This window comes from Hylobates moloch, unplaced genomic scaffold, assembly GCF_009828535.3.
Source record: "Hylobates moloch isolate HMO894 unplaced genomic scaffold, HMol_V3 SCAFFOLD_3, whole genome shotgun sequence".
NCBI classification, from domain to species: Eukaryota; Metazoa; Chordata; class Mammalia; order Primates; family Hylobatidae; genus Hylobates; species Hylobates moloch.
This window is the reverse complement of record NW_026652278.1, coordinates 91,305,567-91,331,950: the sequence shown is the minus strand read 5'-3', so window position 1 is coordinate 91,331,950 and position 26,384 is coordinate 91,305,567. Positions and strand designations below refer to the sequence as shown.

General features: G+C 35.1%; 1 protein-coding gene across 21 annotated transcripts in view; it reads right to left on the bottom strand.

The window, feature by feature from the left end:
* PARD3 (par-3 family cell polarity regulator) overlaps positions 1–26,384 on the bottom strand; it is a 716,537-nt gene that overhangs the window by 269,507 nt on the left and 420,646 nt on the right. For 20 of the 21 annotated variants that reach the window (XM_032143706.2, XM_058436553.1, XM_032143743.2 and 17 more), the window contains 6 exons: positions 25,809–25,900; positions 23,309–23,392; positions 10,519–10,644; positions 8,940–9,322; positions 4,586–4,725; positions 1,522–1,650 (listed from right to left, as the gene is read on the bottom strand). In XM_032143706.2, coding sequence (XP_031999597.1) covers positions 1,522–1,650; positions 4,586–4,725; positions 8,940–9,322; positions 10,519–10,644; positions 23,309–23,392; positions 25,809–25,900 — 954 coding nt within the window. The remainder of the gene's footprint in view (positions 1–1,521; positions 1,651–4,585; positions 4,726–8,939; positions 9,323–10,518; positions 10,645–23,308; positions 23,393–25,808; positions 25,901–26,384) is intronic. The other variant, XM_032143696.2, reaches the window with a different exon arrangement.

Here is a 26,384-nt window from a genome sequence, read left to right as displayed (position 1 = left end):
GCTGGCTATATGCTGGCACTAACTCTGGAAAAGGCTGCTTAAGAGCAGTGTCTAAGCTTTGGCAATCTAATAATGCTAACTAGTGCACTCCGAGACACTGAGGAAGAATTAAAGCTTCAGCAAATCACATGGAAAGCTAGTTGTTTTTTTTTTAAGTGCTCATTTACAATTTAATAGAGACATCTCCAGATTTAGGATCAGGTGGCATTTTAAGCACAAAATTGGATAACAGTGGGGGGAAAACGAAAAACTGAATTTAAATTGAGAAATAATGCATTAAACATTTTTAAATATAAAGAAGTTTTCATAATTTATTCAAAATCTACTTAAAACAAAAGTGTTCACTTTTCAACCCTATCACAGTCTGAAATTTCCACAAAATCCACATTAAGTTTTAAGACCTGTGGGTAACCAGGGGATAAGATATTATGACTAAAATTTACTTTCATTTATAATATTTATGGAAATACATAGTTTATATAGAGAATAAAATATAGTTATTGTATTTATAATAAAATATAAATTTTATCATAACACATCCATACTTGAAGACATAACTTAAGAGAATTTGGACTATATGATAAATTTGGAAACCTCATTCCTAAAATCTTGTCACTCTAGATTATACAAATTAATTTTTGTTTAGAGCTAAGAGCTAGATGAAAAGGATGTATTCCAAAATGATCCAAGTAGAATCTGTTTTGAAATATTTAAAATACCACTTGTACTTGAAATAAAACAATTTTCTTACCCCATCAAAAGACAAAGGCAACTCCTCCAATTATGTCATTTTTATATATAAATGAAACCTAGCACTTTTGCAGAAAAACACTCAGAACTATGTACATTTAAGACATTTATTTCATTCACACCAATACCATGTAAATACTCAAATGTATTAATGTATGTATGGAAAGTGAAGGAGATAGGTTGCAAAAGTTGTAAATGCCTTTTCATTTCCTTCATTTATGTCATCCTAAATAACATGACCTATATTTGTATAATTAATAGCCATGAGGCTTATTGCCACTTAGGTCTTTTTATTTTTAATAATAATTTTTTTAAAAAGGTATTCCTTTTCATACAACAGTAAGGAAGCAAGCATCTATTTGGCTTACTGACATGTACTATGAAAATGTGAAATATGAAAATTTGTCATATGCAGTGTGGAAGATGGCAAGCTTTCAGCGACAGTCTGTGGAGTGACAGTTCTGAAATAATCGGCGTCTCTGTATTCAGTCAGTACATCTGAGGGTGTACAGTGACGAACATTTGATGCCCTTGAAAATATCCCTACAGTCTGATGTTTAAGTACCCCTCCATTCATTACTGAGGATATCCATTTCTGAAACTAAGGGAGTATTAGAGAAAAGAATGTTTGTATTCAGTGAGGGCTGAAAGAAATATAAGATCTAGAAACTCCTTGGAAAATGTCTCAATAAACATTTGCCATCAGGCAACTAACCCAGAACCCTGGCTGCTGCATATCAGAAATCTTTCATCTACTCTAAATTTACACACCAGTTCCCTTGGGTGGAAGGCGTCTTCCTGGCGAAAGACCAGAAGGCTCACAGTTCCTTCCATCTTAGTGCTTCTCAACAGGGAAACAACTTCCTCTTGGGATTTGCCCACTAAGTCTACTCCATTTACCTAAAACAAAACAAAACAAAAGTTTTCAGCTGTAATCCTGTGGAAACAACAGGAAAAACAAAACACACACACACCCCAGGACTAGCCATACCTGCTATGGAACATAACTCATTTCATGCACAATTCTGCCATGATCTGGGAACCACTAAGGTTTTGTGACTAATAAAGAAACTAAGACCAGATATCTAGAAGTAAGAGAGGAAGTGGTCAATCTTTTAGTGTTCATCATTAAACCCAAAGTGACAATCACCAGGGCACTGACAAGTACCAAGTAATAAATATTTCAAAAATGTCAAGTTAACACAAAACTTACTGGCTTAGAATAGAGATATTTTGATAGCCTTGTGCATCATAGGTTTTCTTATACCAAAATAAAAAGGTGTTGCTCTTATAAAGGGTAATAAAAACACACCAAAAATATTTTGGTACAGTATTTTCACTTTCAATGAAATTTTACTGATAAATATAAATAAAACACTTTACCTCTGAAAGGTAAACATTAAAGAAACACAACTACAAAACAATATTTTTTAGCAGGGAAGCAATATTTCAAATGAAATTTTTTCAATGTTATGAGAAAATTCAAGCAGGAAAAAATTTTAAAACAACTTGTTCTTAGGGAATCTTTTATCTAACAGGAAGTATAACATCATTATCAGAAAGCACTATATACTCCACAGAAATGAGAGCATATGTTTTCTTTAAAAGGTATTCTACATTTTTCTCTTTAGACAAAAAAGACATTTTGTCCAAGGCAAATAAGTTTATAACTTAAATTGCAGTTAAAATATATTTCAGAATATTTCCCCTTCTGAAAAAAATCAACCTCATATAACTCAAGGTATTACTATTAAGGAATTGCAGACAGAAGGACTGAATTCAAGTTCCAGTGGAGACTCTTACAAAATAAAACAAGCTATGACTGCACACATGGGCTAACGTACCACTCAATTTATACCCCAAGGACAAGCGGCCTTTTCAGGAAGCAGGACCCTAAACATAATTTGTACTCAAACAAAAGAAAGTGAAAAAAAATCTAGACAATTAAGTCACTTGATACTTTTTTCTTTGTATGATTCTAATTATCTGGACACTCAGAGAAAATGCACATAAGTATCAATATTGTATAGCTACAACTGTAGATACTAGAAGGTTGGGCTTAAAGCATGCAGAAATGAAGTTTCCATTTTAAGACAAAGATGACAGCTATGGAAATAAAGCCTAACTCTAAAGACATACAGGTTGCAGGTCTTTCTCATTGCTTTAAAATAAAAAAGGTTTTTCTAATATGTTGAAAGTAAAGCGATGATGCGATAAAAGAAAAAAGTGACTCAATAATAAAGCAATTATCTTTAGAAAGAAAGAGGGAGAGAGCCAGAAAAGGACAGACATATTTTTTTGGACTCAGAAGACAGGAGGACTGAATTCAAGTCCCAGCGGAGACTCTTACAAATAAAACAAGCTACGACTGCAGACGTGGGCTAATGTACCACTCAATTTATACCCCCAAGACAAGTGGCTTTTTCAGGAAGCAGGACCCTAAACATAATTTGTACTCAAACATCTGTTATTTAGCTTCTAACAGTGCCTATTTAACATACGTTGTCACACGCACAGGACCAAAACAGTGGGAATAAAATTTAAAAGATCTAGGCTCCAAATGTAGACATGGAAAAAAATACGGACGGTATCCCTCTCCTCCCCTACTTTACAAAAATTCTTTAGGAGAACTCAGTCTGGAGAGATAGAAACCATATATGAAACTATAAGAAAAAAGGATAGTGTGGTAAAAGTTTACCTTAGCATTAATATTTGAATACTAGTTAATTAGGAAATGCAGTATCTGCTAATAAAAATACAGACTATATTTTCTTTTAAAAAACTAAGAAAAATGGTTAAAAACATATTTTTCAATTTTCTCTTTTATGTGCAAATCATCACACAAACACAAATTATATATGTTAATGTATTTCCAAGGCAGCTTCAAATACCAATGAACCCAAACTCATAAGACAGAAAAAAAATTCAAAAACGATTTTTCTTTTCTTTCCTGACATTTGACTCTTATGACTCAATTTATTCTCCATGCTGCCATTTCAAGATTTCCTTGCTCCTCTTATCAAGATACACTGTTTTCATTTATTTCATCTGTCTCTGTTCTGAATACATTTCCATATTGCCAGACATAAATATAAAGCCATTTCAAAATGTAACCTTACAGACATCTTATATGACAAAATGTTACCTCATAAACCAAATATCTGAGTAACTAAAAATTTATAACTAAACTAAATGGGGTTGGGCATGGTGGCTGACGTCTGTAATCCCAGCATTTTGGGAGGCCAAAGCAGGAGTTCAAGGCCAGCCTGGCCAATGTGGTGAAACCCTGTCTCTATGAAAAATACAAAAATTAGCCGGGCATGGAGGTACACACCTGTAGTCCCAGCTACCAGGGGGGCAGAGGCAGGAGAATCACTTAAACCCAGAAGGTGGAGGCTGCAGTGAGCTGAGATTGTGCCACTGCACTCCAGCCTGGGCAACAGAGTGAGACTCCATCTCATAAAAAAATAAATAAATAAATGGAAAGATAATTTCTCATCAGATAACACGGAAAAAAGAGCTGGGCACGATGGCTCACACCTGTAATCTCAGCACACTGGGAGGCAGGAGGATCACCTGAGGCCAGCAATTCAAGACCAGCTGGGGCAACATAGCAAGAATCTGCCACTACAAAAAATTTTAACAATTAAAAATATACATATATAAAATAACATGGAAAATCTAAACGTAAAACAGAAACACATTTTGTGATGCATACTTCCGCTAAAATGTATATAATTGAATTTCATATTTTATGAAAATGTTTTTAAAAGTTGGCTCCTGGAAATGGAACATTTCAAGAATTAGGGAACATCCTGATGGGGAAGTCACTTACCTCTATAAGTCTGTCTCCTGCCTTAAGTCGGCCATCCTGAATGGCCGCCCCCCGGGGGAGAATGTTTTTCACATAGATTGGAGCTGAGCCACCTATTGTTACATCTCTGGAAGTGATGCTGAATCCCAAACCTTCTGTACCTAGGTATGTGAAGGGTAAGAAAATAAAATGAGATATCTTGAATTTTACAGGTGTATTGCACTAGCATACTCAACCTCAACTTGACATTTTGTAACTTTCACAATGGTCCACATTTCTTCTAATACTTTAAAAGTTGTAATAAATTTTTCAAAATAGACTAAATTGTGGAAGGTTTAAATGGTTTACATATTAACAGTTATTAATCTAAGAAGAAACAGCAATCTTCTCAAAGACAGATGAAAGTTAATATGTAAATATGACTGCTAAAAGTTTTTAAATCAACGTAAATCTTTGAATAGGAAATTCACTCCATGAAGAAAGAAAAAAACTTCTGTTAAGACCCACAGTACCTCAAAACTCAAGTATTATTGTGCAATAATGACATCCAAATTTTAAGGGTAGGAGGTATGAGCAAGGAAAACAAAAATGTCCAGGGAGATGGAAAAGAATAGTGAAATGAGAGATATCTCTATATAGAGGTAATGGAACCCCCCCAAATCATAATTATTCAAAGCAGTTTACTAAGAGGATAAACCATGAACCAAATTATCTTTGCTTAGTTCACTTCTAATTCACCTAAATCTTACCATGTATATTTCCTTCCCCACCCCCAACTCCCAAAAAAGGCAAATTACTCAGTGAAGACTCCATCTCAGATCATGGCTACCAAATCTGGGGATCATATTATGTTTAAAGGTACTAAATTAATGACGCATTTATAAATTACTCTGATGATTCACAGAATTTAAATTCTCATTTCTTTGGCAGCTTTCTTGACAGGCAGTCTTACATACTCAATACAAAGCAGAAAAGCGTTTATATGTCACTAGAATCAACATACAAGAAGCCAACATGTGCCCAGGAAAAAATGGGAAGATAATGATACATTTCTAATGAATCACAACATTTTTACAATAATGATTTCTATCTAAGCTTTTTTTAAAAGTTACTTCTTAAGATATTAGTTTCCATTTCAGTTAAAATATTGTTAAGGCAAATGCTTGCTCATTATGGGAAGAATAAAGAGATCTGTAAAGTTGAAAAATCTAGAAAAGAGTATATTAATCTGATACATCACTCAGTGTAAAACTGTAAAGTATAAAATATAAGTGAACAAAAAAATGGGTGAATAAAAATGTAGATTAAAGAAACATTAAAGGAGAAATAAAGAAAACACTCCATAATTATTCCTGTAGCAAAACCTACCATAGCTATTCTCAACATCAAACAAAGCATTCATTTACTTCTAGTCTGAAGTCACTTTAGGGTGCCTGGACTATTAATATTTCTGACGTCTTCCATGCTGAACACCCGAATGGCATATTGTCTATATGAAATGTTTGTAATTGCTCTGGTGAGATTTTTCCATATGTCTCTGCTTTCACGAAACTCTAATGACTTGCAGTAACATTTATTAAGAAATAATTCTTAATTACTCTCCTTTTGCAATGCTAATTTTTTTGAACTATGAATGCTGACTGCTGTAGGAACCTCAATACTATTAAAATATCAGCAATAACCCCTAAATCTGTAAGCTAAAAGTTCAGGCAATGACCTTTCAAGGAAAGATAAGTAGGTATCAATTTTCATTTAACAAAGCCAACAAAACATTCTGCACTGACTGAAACAGATTACTGACCTTCTCCTCTGACTTTATTAAAAAGCTAATTTCTAGAAAGAGCAGGGTATTTGAGAATACCAAAATGGCAATAAATATTAAGAAATCATAATTATGGAAGCAAGTACACTGAGGCTATTCTGTTGTCACGTTATATAATATAGCTCCAAAATTAGGCCAAAGAATCATTATACTGACATCTTTTTTTGTACTAAGAGTTGATCCCAGTTTTTGAAGAACTGCTGCCACTCAAAGCACATCAGCTCACTTTGAACTGAATCTGAAGTTTAACACTGACACATCCTACGTTTTTAATGTACTTCACTAATAAATGTAATAACTGGTAAGAAAAAAATCTGCTAGCTACAAGGAAAGCCTGTTCAATTCTCCTACATTCATTATTATTAAAATATATGCATTTAGTCCTAATCAAAGATAATCAGCATTCTTCCCCACATTTATAGTAAACATAATTTTTATATAAAATATTTGTAAGTATTGGCAGCATGCACAAGCAGCATGTGCTTTTTGTCATACATTCACACAGCTGGTAAAGTAAAATCAAGATAGATCTGTGGGACTCTGTATCATTAAGAGTACTCAAGGTCTGAAAAACACTTAAAACCATTGTTTCTCCTTACAGTGATTAAGCATAGTCTTCCTAAATTAGCTTGTGTAAATGCAATATTTTTCATTAAATGCTATTAAAATACTATCTGCATTCAAAACAATGGTACTTTTAATGGCAAATCACCTCATTTAAAAAGTTCATGTTATATCGTGATTTGTCAAATATCCTAATTTTTGAAAAACCGTAATTAACTAAATGAATATTGCTGTATCAGTGTAAAAAGGAAAAGATACTTATGAACCAATATCTTTATGACAATGGTGAAGCAAAATACTGTACCTTTGTTTAGAGATCTCAAGCAGAATTTTATTTTTTATACAATTCTATTTGTGGTTCTTGGTATGTTTTTGGTTAAAAACAAGGGCCTGTCATTTAAGTAGAGCAAAAGGAGGAAAGAGGATGTGATATTTCTCTCATTTAGGAATTGACAGAGCTAAAGGGGTTTCTGTTGATATGACTCTGTGTTTGCAACGAGGCAAGCTGTCAACTCCTGATCATGTCAACCAAGTATTTAGAGCTTAAAAGCCAGTAACCAGAAATAAGAAACTTGAGGTTCACATAAAGTTCACTGAAAGAATATGAGTTAGAAAGGAAACAGCAGTCTCAGAGTTTACAACCTTGTAAATGCTACCCCAAATGTAAAGAAGAATGGTCTGAATATCCGGATACGGAAAACATTCTAGTAAGAATCTGTGGCCAACAGCCACATGACCTGAGGAAATAATGAACCTCTCCTGGAATCATTTCCATCCAACTATAAGAGTTGATGGTTGAGCCTATAAAAAAAAATAAATATTCTTTATAATAATACCATTTTGAAAGACATGATTTAAAAATATATCAAAATGCTCAGCTAAAACGGATCATGAACAGTAAAAGTGTATCTTGGTGCCTGGACGAAACACTGGGTGAAAATCGTAAAGTCAAGTGCAATAGTTTGCACTCAACTTGAAGGAGGCAAACTGCAAGAACATGCTCTCTATACAGAGATCCACTGTATACAGGAAGGGTACTAAAATACATAATGGATGGAAGATGTATGAAGAATCGGTAATCGCCATCATGACTTCCACACCACCATAAGAAAGAGAAGCAGGACTGGACATGGTGGCTCACTCCCATAATCCAAGCATTTTGGGAGGCCAAGGTAGAAGGACTACTTGAGGCCAGGAGTTCCAGATCAACCTGGGCAACATGGCAAGACTCCAACACAACAAAAAATTTGTAAATTAGATGGGCATGGCAGCACGTGCCTCTAGTCCCAGCACTTGGAAGGCTGATGTGGGGTGTTGTGGGCTACGGTGAGCTATGACTGCACCACTGCACTGTAGCCTGGACAACAAAGCAAGGCCTTCTCTCAAAAAAAAAAAAAAAAAAGGAAGGAAAAAAAAAAAAAAAAAAAAAGAAAGGGAAGTAATGCAGTAATATAAGAAAACAAAAGACAAGAGCCAATGGCCTGGCTTCTCAGCAACCTACTATAAACTCCTGGCAGCCTCAAACAAATTGGTCCCTCCCCACATCAAATACTGAAATTGATGTGCACTAAAGTCCTCCTTGAGGGCTGGACTTAGACAGCAAATGGGGCAGTCAAAATGGTCAAATCCTTACTATTGTTCTGCATTTGATATTAATGTCCTGAAGACATTTTCATTCACAATCAAAAATTTTACTACAGTAACTGCTATCTTCTTCTCATAGACATATTTTAAAGTCTTATTCTCTGCACTTTTACATTTTAATTTCTACAGAGCAAAATAAACCTGAGACATGTAAGAAATACAATTTTAAATATGTTAAAAGGTAAGTAGCTTTAAAAAATCTATCAGTTCTTTCACAAAATAATTAGATAAGACTCAGGGTGCTTTGGGTTAGTAGGTTGACTTTTAAATTAAATTTCATTTCTACCCTTGTGTGTGGCTACTAAGAAAAGAAATTCCACAAAACAAAAACAAGATAGGTTGTACCTTTCTTAAGCTGGATATTAAGCCTCTTGCCTATTTTTTTGGTGTTATAACCACTGCTTACAGTCGTACTAAATACATTCTGAGGTGCCGAGGCTGGAGCGGATGGTGGTTTTCCCGAGGGGTGTGCGCTATGAGGTAGTCGTGAGTGAGAGTCTATCTGCTCAGGCGGGTGGTTCAGTCGGGGTGCTCTCTGTACCGTGTGAAGCCCTGTACTGTTCACACTCCTGTTGTCAATATACTGGCTGTCAGGGCTAAAACGGCTTGAATAGTAATTGTTCTTCTCACTTTGGGATAGTTGTTCATACTGCTCTTTATTTGCTGCAGGAACCACATGGAACCAAATGATGGGTGTACGCATGGCTTGGCGAAACATATGTTGTGCTCTGGGTTTGAGAAAGAATAGAAAATTAGCAAATTAAGACTGGCAGACTAGAAGATATTATGAACTTAATTAAGTATACTAATTAAGCAATAAGAACTGACAGGCTGTTGAAATTGAAAAGCAAAATTCTAATAACCCATTTATCAATCAAGTTTGCAGCTCTGATCTATGAATAGCTGTTTCGTCAAATATAAATTTCTCATTCTCTCAATAAAAATAGAAAAATTATCTACAACTACAGATAAAATTCTGTTCTCTCAATTGTAAATCATTAAACATGTTTTAAGTACAACAGAGGTATTATAATTTCAATAACAGAAACAAATGGAACCTTCTCTCGACAACATTGTCTAATACAATCTGTAGACATTACAAAATACTTCCATTTAAGTTTTCAAAGAAAGAGCTTTATAATTATATTTAGAATCTTGGATTGGGTTAGATGTGTATTTAAAATTTTTAAAATACACACACACACACACACACACACACACACACACACACACACAGAAGACTATAGAAAGTAACTATTAATTATTTATTAAGCTGGTATATGTAAAAATCTCAAGAACAGCAATCCAGGCTCAATAATTCAAAATGTTAACAGCTGTGGGTCACAGTGCAACCATACAACCAGCCTGGGAAGCAGCTCTTTCTCATGCTGGTTCCCTGGTCAGGACCTCAAGTTCTTAAGAGTTCTGTTTGCTCCTGCCTTGTTTTAAAAGAACTGGCCAACTTTTATGTTTTTCATTGACTAAGGGCCTGAATCAAGATAAAGTGTATCTAAATATAATCCAGTATTGTATCTGAATACAACCTCAAGCAGATACAAACAGCTTCATCTGCTTGTTTGTATCTAGAGAAACTGTGTGTAGCAAAGGTGGACGGGTGAGTTAAAGTATGATAAAAATGGGCACACTGTCAATTTTCCAAAAGGAGAGGAACCAGCAAAATTGTAAAGTTGAAATGGGGGCCATACTACTTAAGAAGAGCTATATCCATCAGAGGACATTTTGAAATATGGTCTAATGGTATTAATTACTTTGAGTATGTTTAAATTTTTAAAAGCTAATGGCAGAAAATATTCCTCTCCAGTATATAGACTGAGATCACAGACATGTTTGAAGCATTTCAAGTGACTGCACTCTGTCGTGCCTAATTCAAGTAAGAACAGAAGTGCAGCGAGCACACACTTACTGTTCAAATCTTCTATTTCGAAGGTCGCCATCATTAATCCTGACAATGCAATCGTTCTCATGAAAAAGATTTTCATGTTCAGCTTTACCACCTTTCTCCAGTCGTTTTACTAATAACCCCAGGGTTCTGGAACATTAAGAATGCAAATGATTACACATGTAATATCTCCACCATGCACACTGCCCTACCACTTTAATGCTGTTATTATATTTACAAAGATTTCCTTACAAAGGAGCATGTTAAAATCACTATTCATACATTTTTAAACGACAGACAAAAACCACAACAGTTTAAATGACATGTAAAAATGCATCCCTTACATAAATGTAAAAAATCATTTTCTGGCTGGTCAGTATTATGTTTCTAGAACAAGCTATAACACTCTCTCTGTTTACAAATGCCCCAAACAGAGCCCACCTAATGGTTGAGTGGGTATTGCAGTGTGGGGGATGGATAAGCATGTATTTTTGAATGGCTTGGGCAATTTTCTGTTTTAAGCCAGCTGGTACGCTAGCTTAAAAGACGACTGCAACTCCCGTCTTTCTGTGAAAGTAAAGGTAATGAGGAAAAGCTAACCTCATTGCACTGCAGGTTTGAGAATGATAATAGGAAAGATTTCAGAAATAAAACAGTTTCCGTGCTTTGCATTTGAATTTGATAGTGCTTAGTACTGTGAATTTCAAAACCTGTTAGGTCTCCCAAAAGTAAGTCATTTATTGTCAATATTCCCATTTGGAAAAACAAATGACCCAACAGAAAAACGTCAGTGAGAGGTTCAAATAATGCCAATCACCATTCATCTCTTCCATATATGTACTCACTCAGGTTGAAAGAAAAGTGTGAATGACCTTTGAGAGACCCTCTACTTGCTCTAGAACACTAACTTCATAACTGACAGGACATTCTATACAGACTGGGACAAATAAGAAATACTTCTTTAAATCACAGTATAAGTGACAGGGGTCTTAACCTAGCTCTGATTGCTGTTATTTCTATTTTTTAGTCTTATTTTATTTTATTTTATTTTGAGATGGAGTTTCGTTCTTGTCGTCCAGGCTGTAGTGCAATAGCATGATCTTGGCTCACTGCAACCTCCACCTCCTGGGTTCAAGCGATTCTCCTGACCCAGCCTCCTGAGTAGCTGGGATCACAGGCATGCGCCACCATGCCCAGCTAACTTTTTTGTATTTTTAGCAGAGCTGGGGTTTCACCATTTTGGCTAGGCTGGTCTCAAACTCCTGACCTCAGGTAATCCACCCACCTCAGCCTCCCAAGGTGCTGGGATTACAGGCATGAGCCACCGCGCCCGGCCTGACTGCTGTTAATTACTTGATGGCTGACATAAATTTTGTATCATGATATTAAAATTTTTATATGAACTTATTCTTTTTACTTCCAAAATTTGTATTTTCTTTCATAATCCTAATAAAGAGACAAAAACGCCTAGACAGGCACTAAGATTGAGAATCTAGCATAAATTAAAATTGAAGACACCCTAATTTTCAAATAATGGCTATATGATTTCCAAGAGAATTACAACTTGCAGTCATCTGTGTATGTTTTCCAGTAGAAATATACCAAAATAGCTGCTGCTTCTATACTTTTCCAGTAATTGTTGTATCTGTTCCACGGGCATTTATCATATTCTTCTGTTATATACATACTTTATCTCTATTAGCGCATTGTAAGCTCCTAGCAGACAAAGAACATAAGATTTGGCAGTTCAAGCACTGAACTAGTAGTAAGGTCTTGATAAATGACAACTGAATGAAGGCATGATTGAGGTTAGCTGAGGCAAACAAGTCTATTTCTATAAGCTTTTTGCAAAATAGAATACAAGTGAACAGAACTTAGATTCAGATCCTTTCTTCATGAAAGTATCATTTCTACTAAAGATACGACGAAACTGAAATAAATTAAACTCAGGCAAAAGTCCTATTTCACTTGTTATTTTGCAGTTTAACATTTTTACAATATTTATAAGGTCACTGATTAATTTCATTCTAATTTTTATTAATAAATATAAGGTGGCATTATACTAGAGTCAAGCCTATCAGCTTGCAAGAATTGTAATTTTAGCAGTTGAGAATCAGCACCTACTACTGTATGAGTCTAAAAATATTAGTGACTAGTAAAAACAATATTATGTAGGTAATATTTAGTTACTTATTATCATTTATTGCAGCTATATAAAGACATAAAATTATCTCAACTCAAAGGTAAGAATAAAGTACACTGATTTACCTTCAGGAGCAACTTAACTCTCAGTTCATATTTGGGAGAAAGAGATTCCATAATATGCCAAACCAAAAATTAATTTATTGTTTAAATGTGATCATGTCCATAATTTATCTCCCTAGGATTCCCTATTGTTTGTTTCTATCTGCAACTGAACAAAGTGTTCTATCATAGGAATCAAAGGAATTACTGGCCGGGCACAGTGGTTCACACCTGTAATCCCAGCACTTTAGAAGGCCAAGGCGGGCAGATCACCTGAGGTCGGGAGTTCAAGACCAGCCTGACCAATATGGAGAAACCCCGTCTCTACTAAAAGTGTAAAATTAGCTTGGCATGGTGGCGGGCACCTGTAATCCCAGCTACTTGGGAGGCTGAAGCAAGAGAATCGCTTGAACCCAGGAGGCAGAGGTTGCGGTGCACTGAGATCACGCCATTGCAACTCCAGCCTGGGCAACGCGAAACTCTGTCCAAAAAAAAGGAATTATTAAGATATTATCTATGATTCCAATGAATGAGGAAGATTAATACAAGAAATTAAATTAAATCGCAGTTATTGGTACCACTAGAACATGCAGAAGATATCTGACCACTTCACTTTCAAAGAACATCTTGAAGGAAACGATGTCTCAGTCACCCACAGGTAATCATAACAGAACCACATGTGAGGTGCTACAGCTGTACTTAAAAGCCACCACTATAAACCAAACACACTTTGGAATGTGTATGCTTTCAGTCCTTGCAATAAAAATACACCCTACCAAGACTCACTCCAGTTAATGAGTTTTTAATTGGTGAAATCATAAGCGATTTCTCAATATGACTGCAATATAAATACAATATTACTGCAATATAAGTGACTAACAATTAGTATGTTTTTATGTATTATATTTTGTGTAATCTAAAATAGTCCATAGAAAATTTTTACAAAAAAAATATATAAACTATCTTCAGTGGAAATTACTTAGCAGTTAATTAGCACTGATCATTTACTTAAATTTATAAAGCTATCTTGGATACATCCTTTCAGTATTTATGACAACTTAAAACAGTGTAACTTATAAATCCTTTCACTTTAATTTTTTTTGAGATGGAATCTTGCCGTCACCCAGGCTGGAGGTATACTGGGCTCAATCACAGCTCCCTGCAAGCTCAAACCCCTGGGCTCAAGCAATCCTCCTGCCTCAGCCTCCTGAGTAGCTGGGATTAGAGGTGTATGCCACAACCCCTGGCTAGTTTGTTTGTTTTGTAGAGTTGAGTTCTTACTATGTTGCCCAGGCTGGTCTTGAACTCCTGGACTTGGCCTCCCAAAACTATTGGGATTACAGGCTTGAGCCACTGTGCCAGCTGAAATCTGCTCTTTAATTCTAGAAGTAACATCAATAATTTTTTTCAGCTAAGTAGATGAATAGATTTATATTCATCTCATAATTTTCCTGTTTTAAACCTATGTGTTTTTTTCTGGTAATCATTCTAGACTAGTAATCCAAAGTAAAAAAGCATGTCATGTTCCATTTCTTGAATGGTTGTCTTTCTAAACAAGTCCTCATCAATGGCCAAATGCATTAGTAATCCTAACATACAGTAGAAATTCTACAAATCATAAATACACCACATATGTACAGAAAATATAATGGAAATTTATTAACTGAGGCTTTAGCAACCAACATTGTTGTAAGTTATGAAAATCTCAGATTCCTTTTACTCAGTACTAGAGACCTGATGGGGGGCGGGAGTTAGAGGGAGGAAGAAGACTGCAGAAGAGAAAGAACATCACCCTGACTGACACAGCAAGAGACCAGGGAATCAAGGGAACAGACTGAATTAAGGTGAAGTTAGTAGCCTGCTGATTTCTAAGTACTTAACCACACTATTAGAATCATTCTCTCAAAAAGAATGGATTAATTTAAAAGGAAAGTGGTACAATCTGCAAAATTATCTCATTTACTCCACTAGGTGAAAATGATTACAAAGGAATGGGAATGAACTATCAAAAGAAAAAAAAAATCACAAGAAAATTGAACTGATAACAGCTAGTCTGAGAATGAAAAGAACCTCTGAAGGAAATCAAAAGTAGTAAGAAGAGACACTTTCCTGAAAAATGTGTGCTCGCAAGCAGATACATTTCCATAGCCCTCATTTGCAACTTAAAGCTATATCAAACAATATAATTAAAAACAAATTTTAGGGATATATTTTGTAAACTCAACTAGAAATCAGAATTTGTTCTAAAGTAATAAAGAACCAACTGCCTATGGTATGGCTGCTGCAACAGTTTTATTAGATAAAGTAATCAAAGCAAATGAAGTTCTAGATATTTTGGCATGTCGGTGTGCTGGTAGAGAGAACAGTGTCCCTTCTTGGCAGCTAATACCAGAATTCCTTATTGGGGCAACCATGTTCCATCCTAAGAAGAAACCACTTTGCAAAAAATAAAAAAGGTAGGTGTCAGTAAAGGAGACATTGGAGTAAACTGTTTGGGGAATGGTTCCAAGAGCAGAACAACCCCAGATTGGTTATGCTAGGACAAAAGACATAAGAGAAAAGAGTTGGGCATTTATTAGTGGAGTGGTGCAGATTTAAGAAGAAATGACTATAGGGTTTACGGTTATGTGAAACAGAACCTCCTCTACCTTCCTTATGAATCTAAGGTAAACCCTACTTGGCTTTATGCTTTTCAAGCAAATGGATTTTTCCTGATGGAGGTGAAACATCCCCAAATCTATTCCTCTTCTAGTTTCCTATATTTTCTTCAAAATTTGAAAAGAAGAAAACACTACATCTACTGCATAAAAATATCACTTCTGAATAATTTTCCTAATACAAAAGTATGTTACACGCATATTTCTTTCAAGACTTCATCGTTTTTGAACAATGTTTCTTAAAAAAAGAAAGACAAGCAAGGGTACAGTCGCACAAAGTGAGCCATTGAAATGCTGCATCTTTGTACATGATTTTGGATGCATAATTAGAATTTAACTACTTAGATTATATTAAGGATTGCACCACTACATTTTTACAAGGTTCATTAGCCTAATTATACACTTAATTAAAACAAACGCAGTCACACATGTTAACATTTTCAATTCTAAGTATAAATTACAACCAATGATAAAACTGAAAATAAGTAACAAATGTTTTATTGACATCCAAATTGGCTGAGTAAGTCTGAGTTTTGCGTTGATAATGTAAACTACCACAACTGCCACCCAGCTGTATGGAAATGATTATAATTCATCTTAATAAAGGTTGACACAGTATAAACATCACAACGGTAGGGAAGGCAGAATATGAGTGGGCAGAATAGGGTCTCATCAACAAGAACCGCTCAGCTCCCTGAGTACAGCCCATGGGGGCCAGCAACTACCTACATGAGCCCAGAAAGTACTGCCACTGAAAGCATGAACACCGAAAGGAGAAAGTTTAAAGGAATGCCAAGTTAAAATTTTAAATCTTAATTTTAGAAAAACTTCAATGAATGAGATAAATCAGGCCAAAAAGGTAAATAAAAATGGAGAATTCCTTTAGATTAGAGCAGAAATCACAGATGTCATATTGCTATATAGAAAGAGACATGATTCATGTTAGTGTAAACTGCAACTTCTCTCTCTAAAACCAATGCGTATGTTATAGTTCTTTATTATAACAAATGAGTCTGCAGCTGAGAATGCACAATTGAAAACTTTCAGACAAAAGACTATTGATTCAGCAAATAAAGTTAAATTGCGTTTTTTTCAAAAGTAATTAAATTAAAATTAAGTACTCAAAGTTCAAGAGCATATTTATTCTCAGCTAGTTCATGAAGTTCAAATTGACTGTAATTCTTCATTAGCATATGTACCCAATTAACTAAACAAATGTGTATTGGGATTCTCAATTTTATGAAATAATAGTAAATTTTCTCCCAGATTCATGATATAAGAGGAAAATGATCACTTTCTCTCATTGGGTAGACTAATCACTACCTACCTAGACAACCAGAATACCAAGCACCACAGGAGGCAATTTCAAGGTACATAACAAAAGATAAATTGAGTATAAAATCTCTTCTCAAGATTTGATCATTCTTATTAGCTGCCACTGCCAAGGACCTTGCTAAATGATTTACATATATTTTCTTATTTAAACCATACAAAAGTCATGATTCCTATCCTTCATATGTAAGGAGTAGGGCTAAGTGAAGCTAACTTGCCCAAGGCCACACTACGTAAAAATTACTGAGCGAGGTATCCTTATCCAGTCCTCACAGTCCCCGTGCCAATAAAACGAGGACAACATAAGGTCAAGTCAGTCACTGACTGACACAGAGAGGGAATACAAAATTCCCAACTCCCAATCTGGGGAAAATAAATTCTGTTTTCAATACATAATAGAGCAAAAAATGATAAAGAATATCTTAGATGAACAAAAGGGTATAACAAAAACAATATAATTTTTTTGTGTGTGTGTACACATTTAGTTTCATTGTAACAAAGCAACTTGTACACTTTTTTTTTCTTTTTTTTTGAGACGGAGTCTCACTCTGTCACCCAGGCTGGAGTGCAGCGGCGCGATCTCGGCTCACTGCAAGCTCCGCCTCCCAGGTTCATGCCATTCTCCTGCCTCAGCCTCTCCGAGTAGCTGGGACTACAGGCGCCCGCCACCACGCCTGGCTAATTTTTTATATTTTTAGTAGAGATGGGGTTTCACCGTGGTCTCGATCTCCTAACCTCGTGATCCACCCGCCTCGGCCTCCCAAAGTGCTGGGATTATAAGCGTGAGCCACCGCGCCCGGCCTAACTTGTACACTTCTAACGTTTAAAACTGAGCATCATCTTTCCTTTCCAGTGAAACAAAAAGAAAATTTAAAAATAAACAGGAACAAAATTACAATAGAGAATGGCAATTCCAAGTAAGATCCTACAGGTCTGCTGATTCCCCCATTGAGTGGCAGGGCTCAAGTCATCATTAGGAGAGAATTTATTTTAAAAGTGTCATCTTAAATGGCAAGGATGTCTTGTCAAATATCACAATTAAACATGCCAAAGGAGAAGCCATGTTGTCAAAATGCCCACTTAACCCACCCAAACATCTCAAACCCACCCTTTGCTGACCTTCTATAACCCCATTTTTTTAAGTTTTTTTTTTTCTTTTTTTAAACAAGAGAAAGTAGACAGATACATGTTGGTAAATGCAAACTGTCCATATTCACATAGAGACACAGTGTACCCTCTGAGCCCAAAATACAGAGAAAGGAGGAAAAAAACTAGAATTCTATGCACTACTACCCAGGGGCCTAGCACCCTCCAGCTTCCAGCAGAGCGAAGGGAGCAGGTTTTTCTTTTTTCCCACAGAGCTCGGTGGTGTTGATTCCATACAGTTTTTGTTCAGACAGGAAGGGATAAAAATGACAAACAATATAATTATAATCATGTAAATCTTAGTTGAGAGGAGAGGGAAGCTCAGATTCTGCAGAATTAAATAGATGAGTATGGTATGTCTCAAGACCATCCAAAGATGTTTGACTACTAGTCTTGTAGACAGAGAAACATCAGTTTATATTTGAGGGGGAAATTATTCAAGACATGAATGCAGGATGTAAAAAACAAACTTTTATATTTCAGTGATTTTCTGAATATAGATTAATTACACAATACAATCTGCATATAGATTATTTTAATCACCTTCTAATTAATCTATATTCAGGTTTAAATAGAATGCAAATAATAATACTTATGAAATACATATTTTCCAACAGGGTCACTTTTATTTCAACTCAAAAACACAAAACATTAAAAATATTCTCTTAGTGGCCAGGAGTGATGGCTCACACCTGTAATCCCAGCACTTTGGGAGGCCAAGGTAGGTGGATCGCTTGAGCTCAGGAGTTCCAGATCAGCCTAGGCAACATGGGGAGACCCTGCCTTTACCAAAAATACAAAATATTAGCCAGGCATAGTGGTGTGTGCCTGTGGTCCCAGTTACTAGGGAGGCTGAGGTGGGAGGATCACTTGAGCATGGAGATCCTGCCACCACACTCCAGCCTGGGTGACAGAGGGAGACCCTGTCTCAAAAAATATAAAGAAAGAAAGAAAGTAAAAAAAAGAATAAATCAATTTTAAAAATAAAAAATATTCTCTTAGAGATGTGATTTCATTTTTCAGCTTCATGATGGAATTTATGGACAATAATGTAACTAAGCAAATAAATAAAGAGGGGAAAAGTCATAAAAATAAACTTTAACACAGAAATTGAAGAAGCTTTTTCCAAAGGATGTGGACACTTCACCTAATATTCTGAATATTGTATTGAAGATAAACAGATGAAAAAAATTATTTGGGATAAAAATCAAAGTTAATCAGACAAATCAAATGATGGTAAATCTGTAAAAAGTTGAGAATAAATTAATAAATAAGATATCTGCCAACATGAGTCAGTAGCAGAAAGCCAGCCCTACACCCAGAGTCCCTGCATTTCCCTCACCACCATCTTCACAGGGCCTGATTTTCTAACTGTGAAACTTTAGATTTTTCCTTAAGTCTTATGATTGACAAGTAGATGTTAAGAAGGATTGTTCTGTGAGTACATACTACTAATGAGAGTATGGTAAATGGGTTTATATGTTTTTTTTTCAACTTCCCTTCTTCCTGAGAATCAAGGGCATGCACTGCTGGGAATTAATATGTAGTTACAATAAAAGAGGCTTTCTTATCAAACAGTAAGTGGAAATCAAAATCCTGTACACTCTTGTTCCCCAGAGATATGAATAGAAAACAGAGGTTTCATCATGTTGGCCAGGCTGGTCTTGAACACTTGACCTGAAGTGCTCCGCCCGCCTAGACCTCCTAAAATGCTAGGATTACAGGCGTGAGCCACTGCGCCCAGCTGATGTTTCTCATTTAAATCAGGAGGAAATGAAATGATATGGGTGAAATAAAAATTGATTCCAAGGTAATGAAACATTTTAGGTAAATGTTTTTCTACTAAGAAAATAATTTAAAAAAAGGAATCACCGAAGTAATGAAACTGTGAATCAATAGTTATAGATGAGGATCAGTTAACTTTGTTTTTGAATAATATACAAGGAAATAACTCAAGAAAAACATCATCATGGGGAAGATAATACTGTCTCTCTACCTATTTGTCTCTGTTTCTAAGTATCAGCAGGTAGTCAACTAAGGCAGGGGTTGGAGGATGAGCTAATTGCCATTAATGCCCCTCATTGAAAAACAATATTCAACTTAGTCTAGAAAATAGTTTTGAAAGTAAGCAGTGCAAGATTCTTATTTTAAAAAACTTAAGCCAAGTCATGGTGGCTCACGCCTGTAATCCCAGCACTTTGGGAGGCTGAGGCGGGCGGATCCCTTGAGATCAAGTGTTCCAGACCAACCTGGCCAACGTGGTGAAACCCCTCTCTGCTAAAAATTCAAAAACTAGCCAGGCATAGTAGCACACGCCTGTAGTCCCAGCTTCTAGGAAGGCTGATGCAGGAGAATTGCTTGAACCAGGGAAGCGGAGGTTGCAGAGAGCCAGGACCTCCAGCCTGTGCGACAGAGTGAGACTCCATCTCAAAAAAAACAAAAAACAAACACAAAAAACCAATAACAACAAAAAAAACTTCATCACACATCAGGCCATAATAAGGTGTAAAAATCTCTCTAACATTAACTTCACAAGCTTACATTACTGTTTTCCTTAATGACATTTGATACTTGAGGTGGTCTGGGTTGTGTTCCTTCTCTTCAAAATATACAATTGGTATTCTGCATTATTCATTAGATGCTTTGACTTTGAAAATCTAAATGAGAAAGCAATACTGACATGTATTTGTCACTTTTATAAAAGTAAGTATTCAGTAACTGTCATTCAATTAGTTATCCTCCAAAACTGAGAAGGCTCAAGAATGACTGGAATTTTATATAAGGGAAGTTATCTCAGAAATTTCTACTTATATATCATGAATATATATTATTGTATTCCTATTAGATATATGTGCAATTTCTTAATTTCACTTAATTTCTTCCTTCCTGCTACACTACATTGCTTAATTTGCTCTTGCACAAGCCACCATGAAGTTGACACAGCTACCTTTACAAGCTATCATCACATTTAAAATCATCTTCCACAACGAGCCATTTTCAGTTACCTAATTCAGACCATTCTTCTCCTGTCAGCTCACAGAGCACCTATTATATAACTATATCAACATTTATCACATAATTATAATTGTGTGATTTCTTGGCTATCACTCCATCTAGACTGCAAATCTCTGGAGGAAGAACATACTCTGTTCATCTCTGTTTCCTAGCGCCTAACACAGGGATTGTCACAAGAGAAATGCTTGGAAAAGTTTCTTATGAAATAACAGGAATCCATTTCTGAGCATTTCTGAGAATGAGGAAGGTGGGTATCTCTGGGTTTTTGGAGATTTGTATCTGTCAATCTGAACAGACCACCTACTTTTTCTCTCCCATTATTAACCCAACTGTGAGGAACCATGACTATCAATTCCACAAGGAAGCTTAACCATGTAACACAGGTATTGGAGAATCACAAACTATTTCTGTTCTGCTTCCATATGAAAATTGGTGATGCCTAAAATGAGGTTATAAAGAATCTGCTTTTCTTAAATCTCTTTGTCTCTTTGAAAATCTCTGTGCCCAACTTTCTTCATTAAGTGCCAAACTAATAGGGCTTAAAAATGACTCAGCTATAAAAGAACTTCTAGTTCTGCAAAGACATACTTGTTTTCTTGAATCTGTTTGGTTATCAAAACTAAATGCCATGGTAACCAGAAACTGTGGTGGATTTTGTGAATGCCTTCCTTTGACTTAATCTAGATAGTAAGTTTACTTTTCCATCTTACTCTCCTTTTGCTTTAGGCTTTTCATCTGTTCACTTTACCCTAATATCCTTTCACAGTGAGGTAGAAAATACACAATAAACGACAGAAAATATAATAACATGTAATTGAAATGCTGGCTCAAAGTTGGTACAGACGCAATTAAATCTCATTTGTGATGAGTTATGTTTCACAGGCATTTTAAGGCATATGCATATTGGGAAGCTATAATCCATGCATTTTACCTTATCTTTTTTTTCCTACTCAGGAAAGAAATGAAAACAAAATTTAACTTTTGAGGTAATTTAGAACTCAATTTCTTACATGAAATAAAGGCAAGGCCATGTTGAAAATAATATTGTTTATAAGTTATTTGAAGAAATTTTAATGCTTCTCTAAAGTTAAAAAAAAGAATTTTAAAGAGAATTAAAAAGTAAAAGCAGCCACAACTCTGTGAATATAACACCACTCGAAAATTCAAGGTGAATTTTATACCTTGTTATATAACACTACCATTCAAGCCTCATTCATATTCCAGCAGAGTTCTAAGTCAAGTTTCAGCTTTAGAACATTGCATGAACCATGAGAGATGAAATCTGAACTCACCACAGTTACTTACGTGTAACAAGAAAGTACTACCATTGCTCAAATACTCATTTTAAAAAATAAAATGCATACTTTAATCCCACACATCTATCTTTTACAACACCCTAGATGCCTGTAATTACTTGACAACAGTTTAAACTATGTTCTACGGTCTCAGTCACTGCTTTAAGTCTACCCTCCAACTTCCCCACTTTTTCTCACCATGTAAAGAAAGTTAAAATTAAAAGAAAAAAAAAATAAGGTGATAACGATAAAAGAAATAAGTTAAAAATTAAAAAGCCAAAATAGTTCATAAATATATTTTCCCAGGTAATCATTAGAGAGCAAGTAAGAGAAGATACAATTAAATTAAACAAGTTAAACATGCACAAGTTCAGACTCATGGGAAAGGATGCGGTGCACCTCACTTGTCTATTACAGAGGTCTGCCAAGCCTTTGTTGGAAAATCAGTTCTTACTATTTGAATACATTAAAACCAAAGATATCACAACAGTCCTTTCACACACAAAAAGGAACAGAATCAAGGAAACTGATATAACATTTGAAGTTTTTAAGTACACATGTTCTGTAAAGTAATGAAGTTGAGATTAACAAACAGTACAACATTTTTAGACTCTTTGTTCAGAAATCTATGGCTTGCCTAATTTTTAAAAATTTCACATTAAAGGTTTTTAACAATAAAAAAACTCAAAAAACTGAAGAACTAAATAAACACAAATTTAAAGATTAAATCAAATTTAAGTCCTCTAGATAATTTTTATTGCATTAAGCTTTCCCAAAAATACTGCTTTTAAGCTCTCCTTAACGTTGCAAATCCATCTGGAGTTCTGACTTCAAAGTTCATCATCAATTTACAGCAAAGTAAAATGTTTGCTTGAGTGTGATGAACAATAAATTTATTAGGATAATTCAAATGCAGTTTCTTCACGTTCCTGCAAAACCTCTCTTCATCAGGCTAAGTGCTTTCTGTGATTATGACATATATATAGGAATGAAGGAGCAGTTGCCTCCAAATGAGAATGTTTCCTATTAAGCATATGCTAAGTCAACACCACTCTCTATCTGAGCATAAATGAAGATAAAACACTCTACATTATGATTCAATTAAAAACCTCCAAGATACGTTACCTGCCGCCTCGAGCACTGAAAGGCACTACATGGATTCCCAGAGGCCCTCCATCGTTGGGGACTTCTACGAGCTTTACCATATCACTGTGAGACAATGATGAATGAGGGAGCATGAACGTGTACTGTAAACAAACCAAAACCAAAACAAAACAAAACAAAAAACTGCAACAACACAGACACACAATAAACAACAAAAGAGAACAGAACAAAAATCCCACCAAGTGCACAGGCATATATATACATATTCTGGAATATAAGCATGGTGATGAAGGCAACATTAAACACTACATACCTGAACACTAGTCTGATGGCATGGAGGGAGAGCAATCATCAGAGATAACTACATTAAAATGACACAGAACATTTCTCTTGGACCGACCCTATTCTTCTGTGTAATACAAGTTTATGTCTTTCAAGTCAAATCTTTAGACTTACACTGAAACTCTTCCATCCCAACACCTTTGTCAAGGACTCTAAAGATTAACTGAATAAAGATGTTGTGGCTACCAAGGACTCTAAAGATTAACTGAATAAAGATGTTGCAGCTACAGAACACTTTCTAATTTACAAAGTGCTCTTTTATATGCCACATCATTAATCCTTCCAATAATCCAATGACATCAAAGTTTTCACTCCTGTAAATGACAGCCCAAGGGAGATCACCATTGTCCTTACTGCTCATTACTTCATGACAATTCAAAGTCACTATTTCCCTAAACTGCTATAAGAGTGCTGCAAGTGCAGCTTGCAAAACTCTTTTCTCAAAGCCAACAGGCATCTACTACAAAGCAAATAATTTTCATAAAATTGCTCGTAATTAATTTTCTTTTTAGAAAGGGAGTCTTGCTATGTTGCTCAGGCTGGCCTAGAACTCTTGGGCTCAAGCAATCTTCTCGCCCCAGTATTCTGAGGAGCTGGGACTACAGCTATGAAGCTATTTATATTATATGACATAACATGAAGTTACTTCTATTACAAAACTATTCTGCATAAGGAACATAACCTTACATAACGTATGGATTTGTCAAGTCTATGAATCTTTACTATTAATAAAATAAAGCCTGAGTTTAATGAAAATTGGTATAGACAATGTAATTTTCTAAACTATTTAAATGAGATTTTGCTTTCTTTGTAGATTTTTTTATATATACATATTACATCAGAGGTCTAAGCAGTATTTACCTAACAACCAATATTTGGAAATAGTACTTCAATTAAATATCTATTTTAAGCCAGCTGGAAAACAATCAATTATTACCAATGAATTTCACAAAGATCACAATATAATTTTATGTGATGGAAAATGCCAATTTTTCAATTATGTTTCTAATATAAAAACCTGAAGTTATCCTATGTACTATGAATGTCCTGCATAAAGACAGGAATATCAAACAAATCAAAATTGAAAATATGTGCACAGATTTAATCACATGCACTAATTAAAACAACATAAAAATTCTGCCATACTGCCAAATGGTTAAATGGATTTTTTATTACTTTTATTTTTTTTACCAAATTTCATAAAATTCTATTTTGGATACTGATTATCCCATTTGAACACCTATCTAATCATTGGTTTGTAAGCTAAGAATAGCATAACTTCAATAAATTGATTTTATCTTACATTCTAAACAGAACTATGGCATGGCAAGTACTTTACTAAATGTAAATACTCAGCGTGCTGGTTGCCATACATTCAAACAACATCTGATCCTAGTGCCTGCTTCATCTCACTTCTCTTGGAAGACCAAGAGAAGACAGAATTAAGTACATAAGTGTCAATGTCTATATCCCCAACTTCTGCCCAAAGTCAAAGAAAAAAATCCAAAATGACTGCCCTCCCTGCTCTAAGCTACCAAGGAAAGAAGTCCTGAGAATGCCTACCATTTACACATGTCAATATTTAAAATAATCAGAACACTGTGGAACAAATAGGAGATTTTTCTTTGTCCTTTTATACTTAAAATCATTTTCAAGGTCCCTAACCTAGGACCTCCCTTTTTCATTAAATATCTTGAGAGATTCTATTTCTTCAAACAACAATAAATACATATATATACACACACACTATAATAATTAATGCTAACATGATCTAACTAGTTTTTCAAGTATGTCCGCAAATTTTTTCAATTTAGCAAAGTGAAGAACAGACACATGATCAAAATATTGACACACAAAGCAATCTGAAAAGAGTTACGGTGTTTACAGTGTTGTTAACATGACAAACATCTTCAATCAAATACTATTTTATATTATAATTTAATAGTATTTGCCAGGGCATGAAAGTCAGGACAGGTACACATGAACTTCCATGCTATACTGCTTACATTACATAATTAACTCAAGAGATGAAAGATGTTCTTTAGAAAAATAAATCAATGCACGGCATGTTTTTAACTAAGCACAAACATTCCTCATGCCATATGCTTTCGGAATACTTGCTGCAATTAATGATGCTACATGTATATTGCAAATTTAGTTGAAACCATCAGTAACTTACTCCAGTGAAAAGTTGGGTATATGCTCCAAACCCGTGTCAGCATGTCCAACAGGTTCAACACGACTGTTATCCTCTTCTGTCCCATCCTCATCCTAGAGGCAGCCAACATAAAGAAAAGTACACTCTGTGTTAGGTTTCTTGCTACAATGTGAAAGGAAACTGGATAAAATGGGAGTCTAATAGGCATTATGATCGTGGTAACTGTTTCCTCAAAGAAGGATGACCTTTAATGATAGGATCAGTGTGTGCTGTAAAAAGCTAAAATTGAAAACAAGAGTCTCATGAGATAGTGTATCGCAGAAGGTGAATAAGATATGCTACTGGGATAAGGAAAGAAAACAAACAAAGAAAAAAACTTATCTTTATGCTAATTTTCTTATCTGGTCATTTTTCATTTCTTTTCATGTATATTTTAGGAAGTAATTATATATTACTCCACTGTTACAATGTATTGATAAACAAATATACATGACATTGGAAATGCACGTCTGAAAACAGCTTCATACTCAAAACAGTTAAAACGATTATAAACCATAACCATTACCAAAAGCTTCAAAGTCATATTTCTCAGTTCTT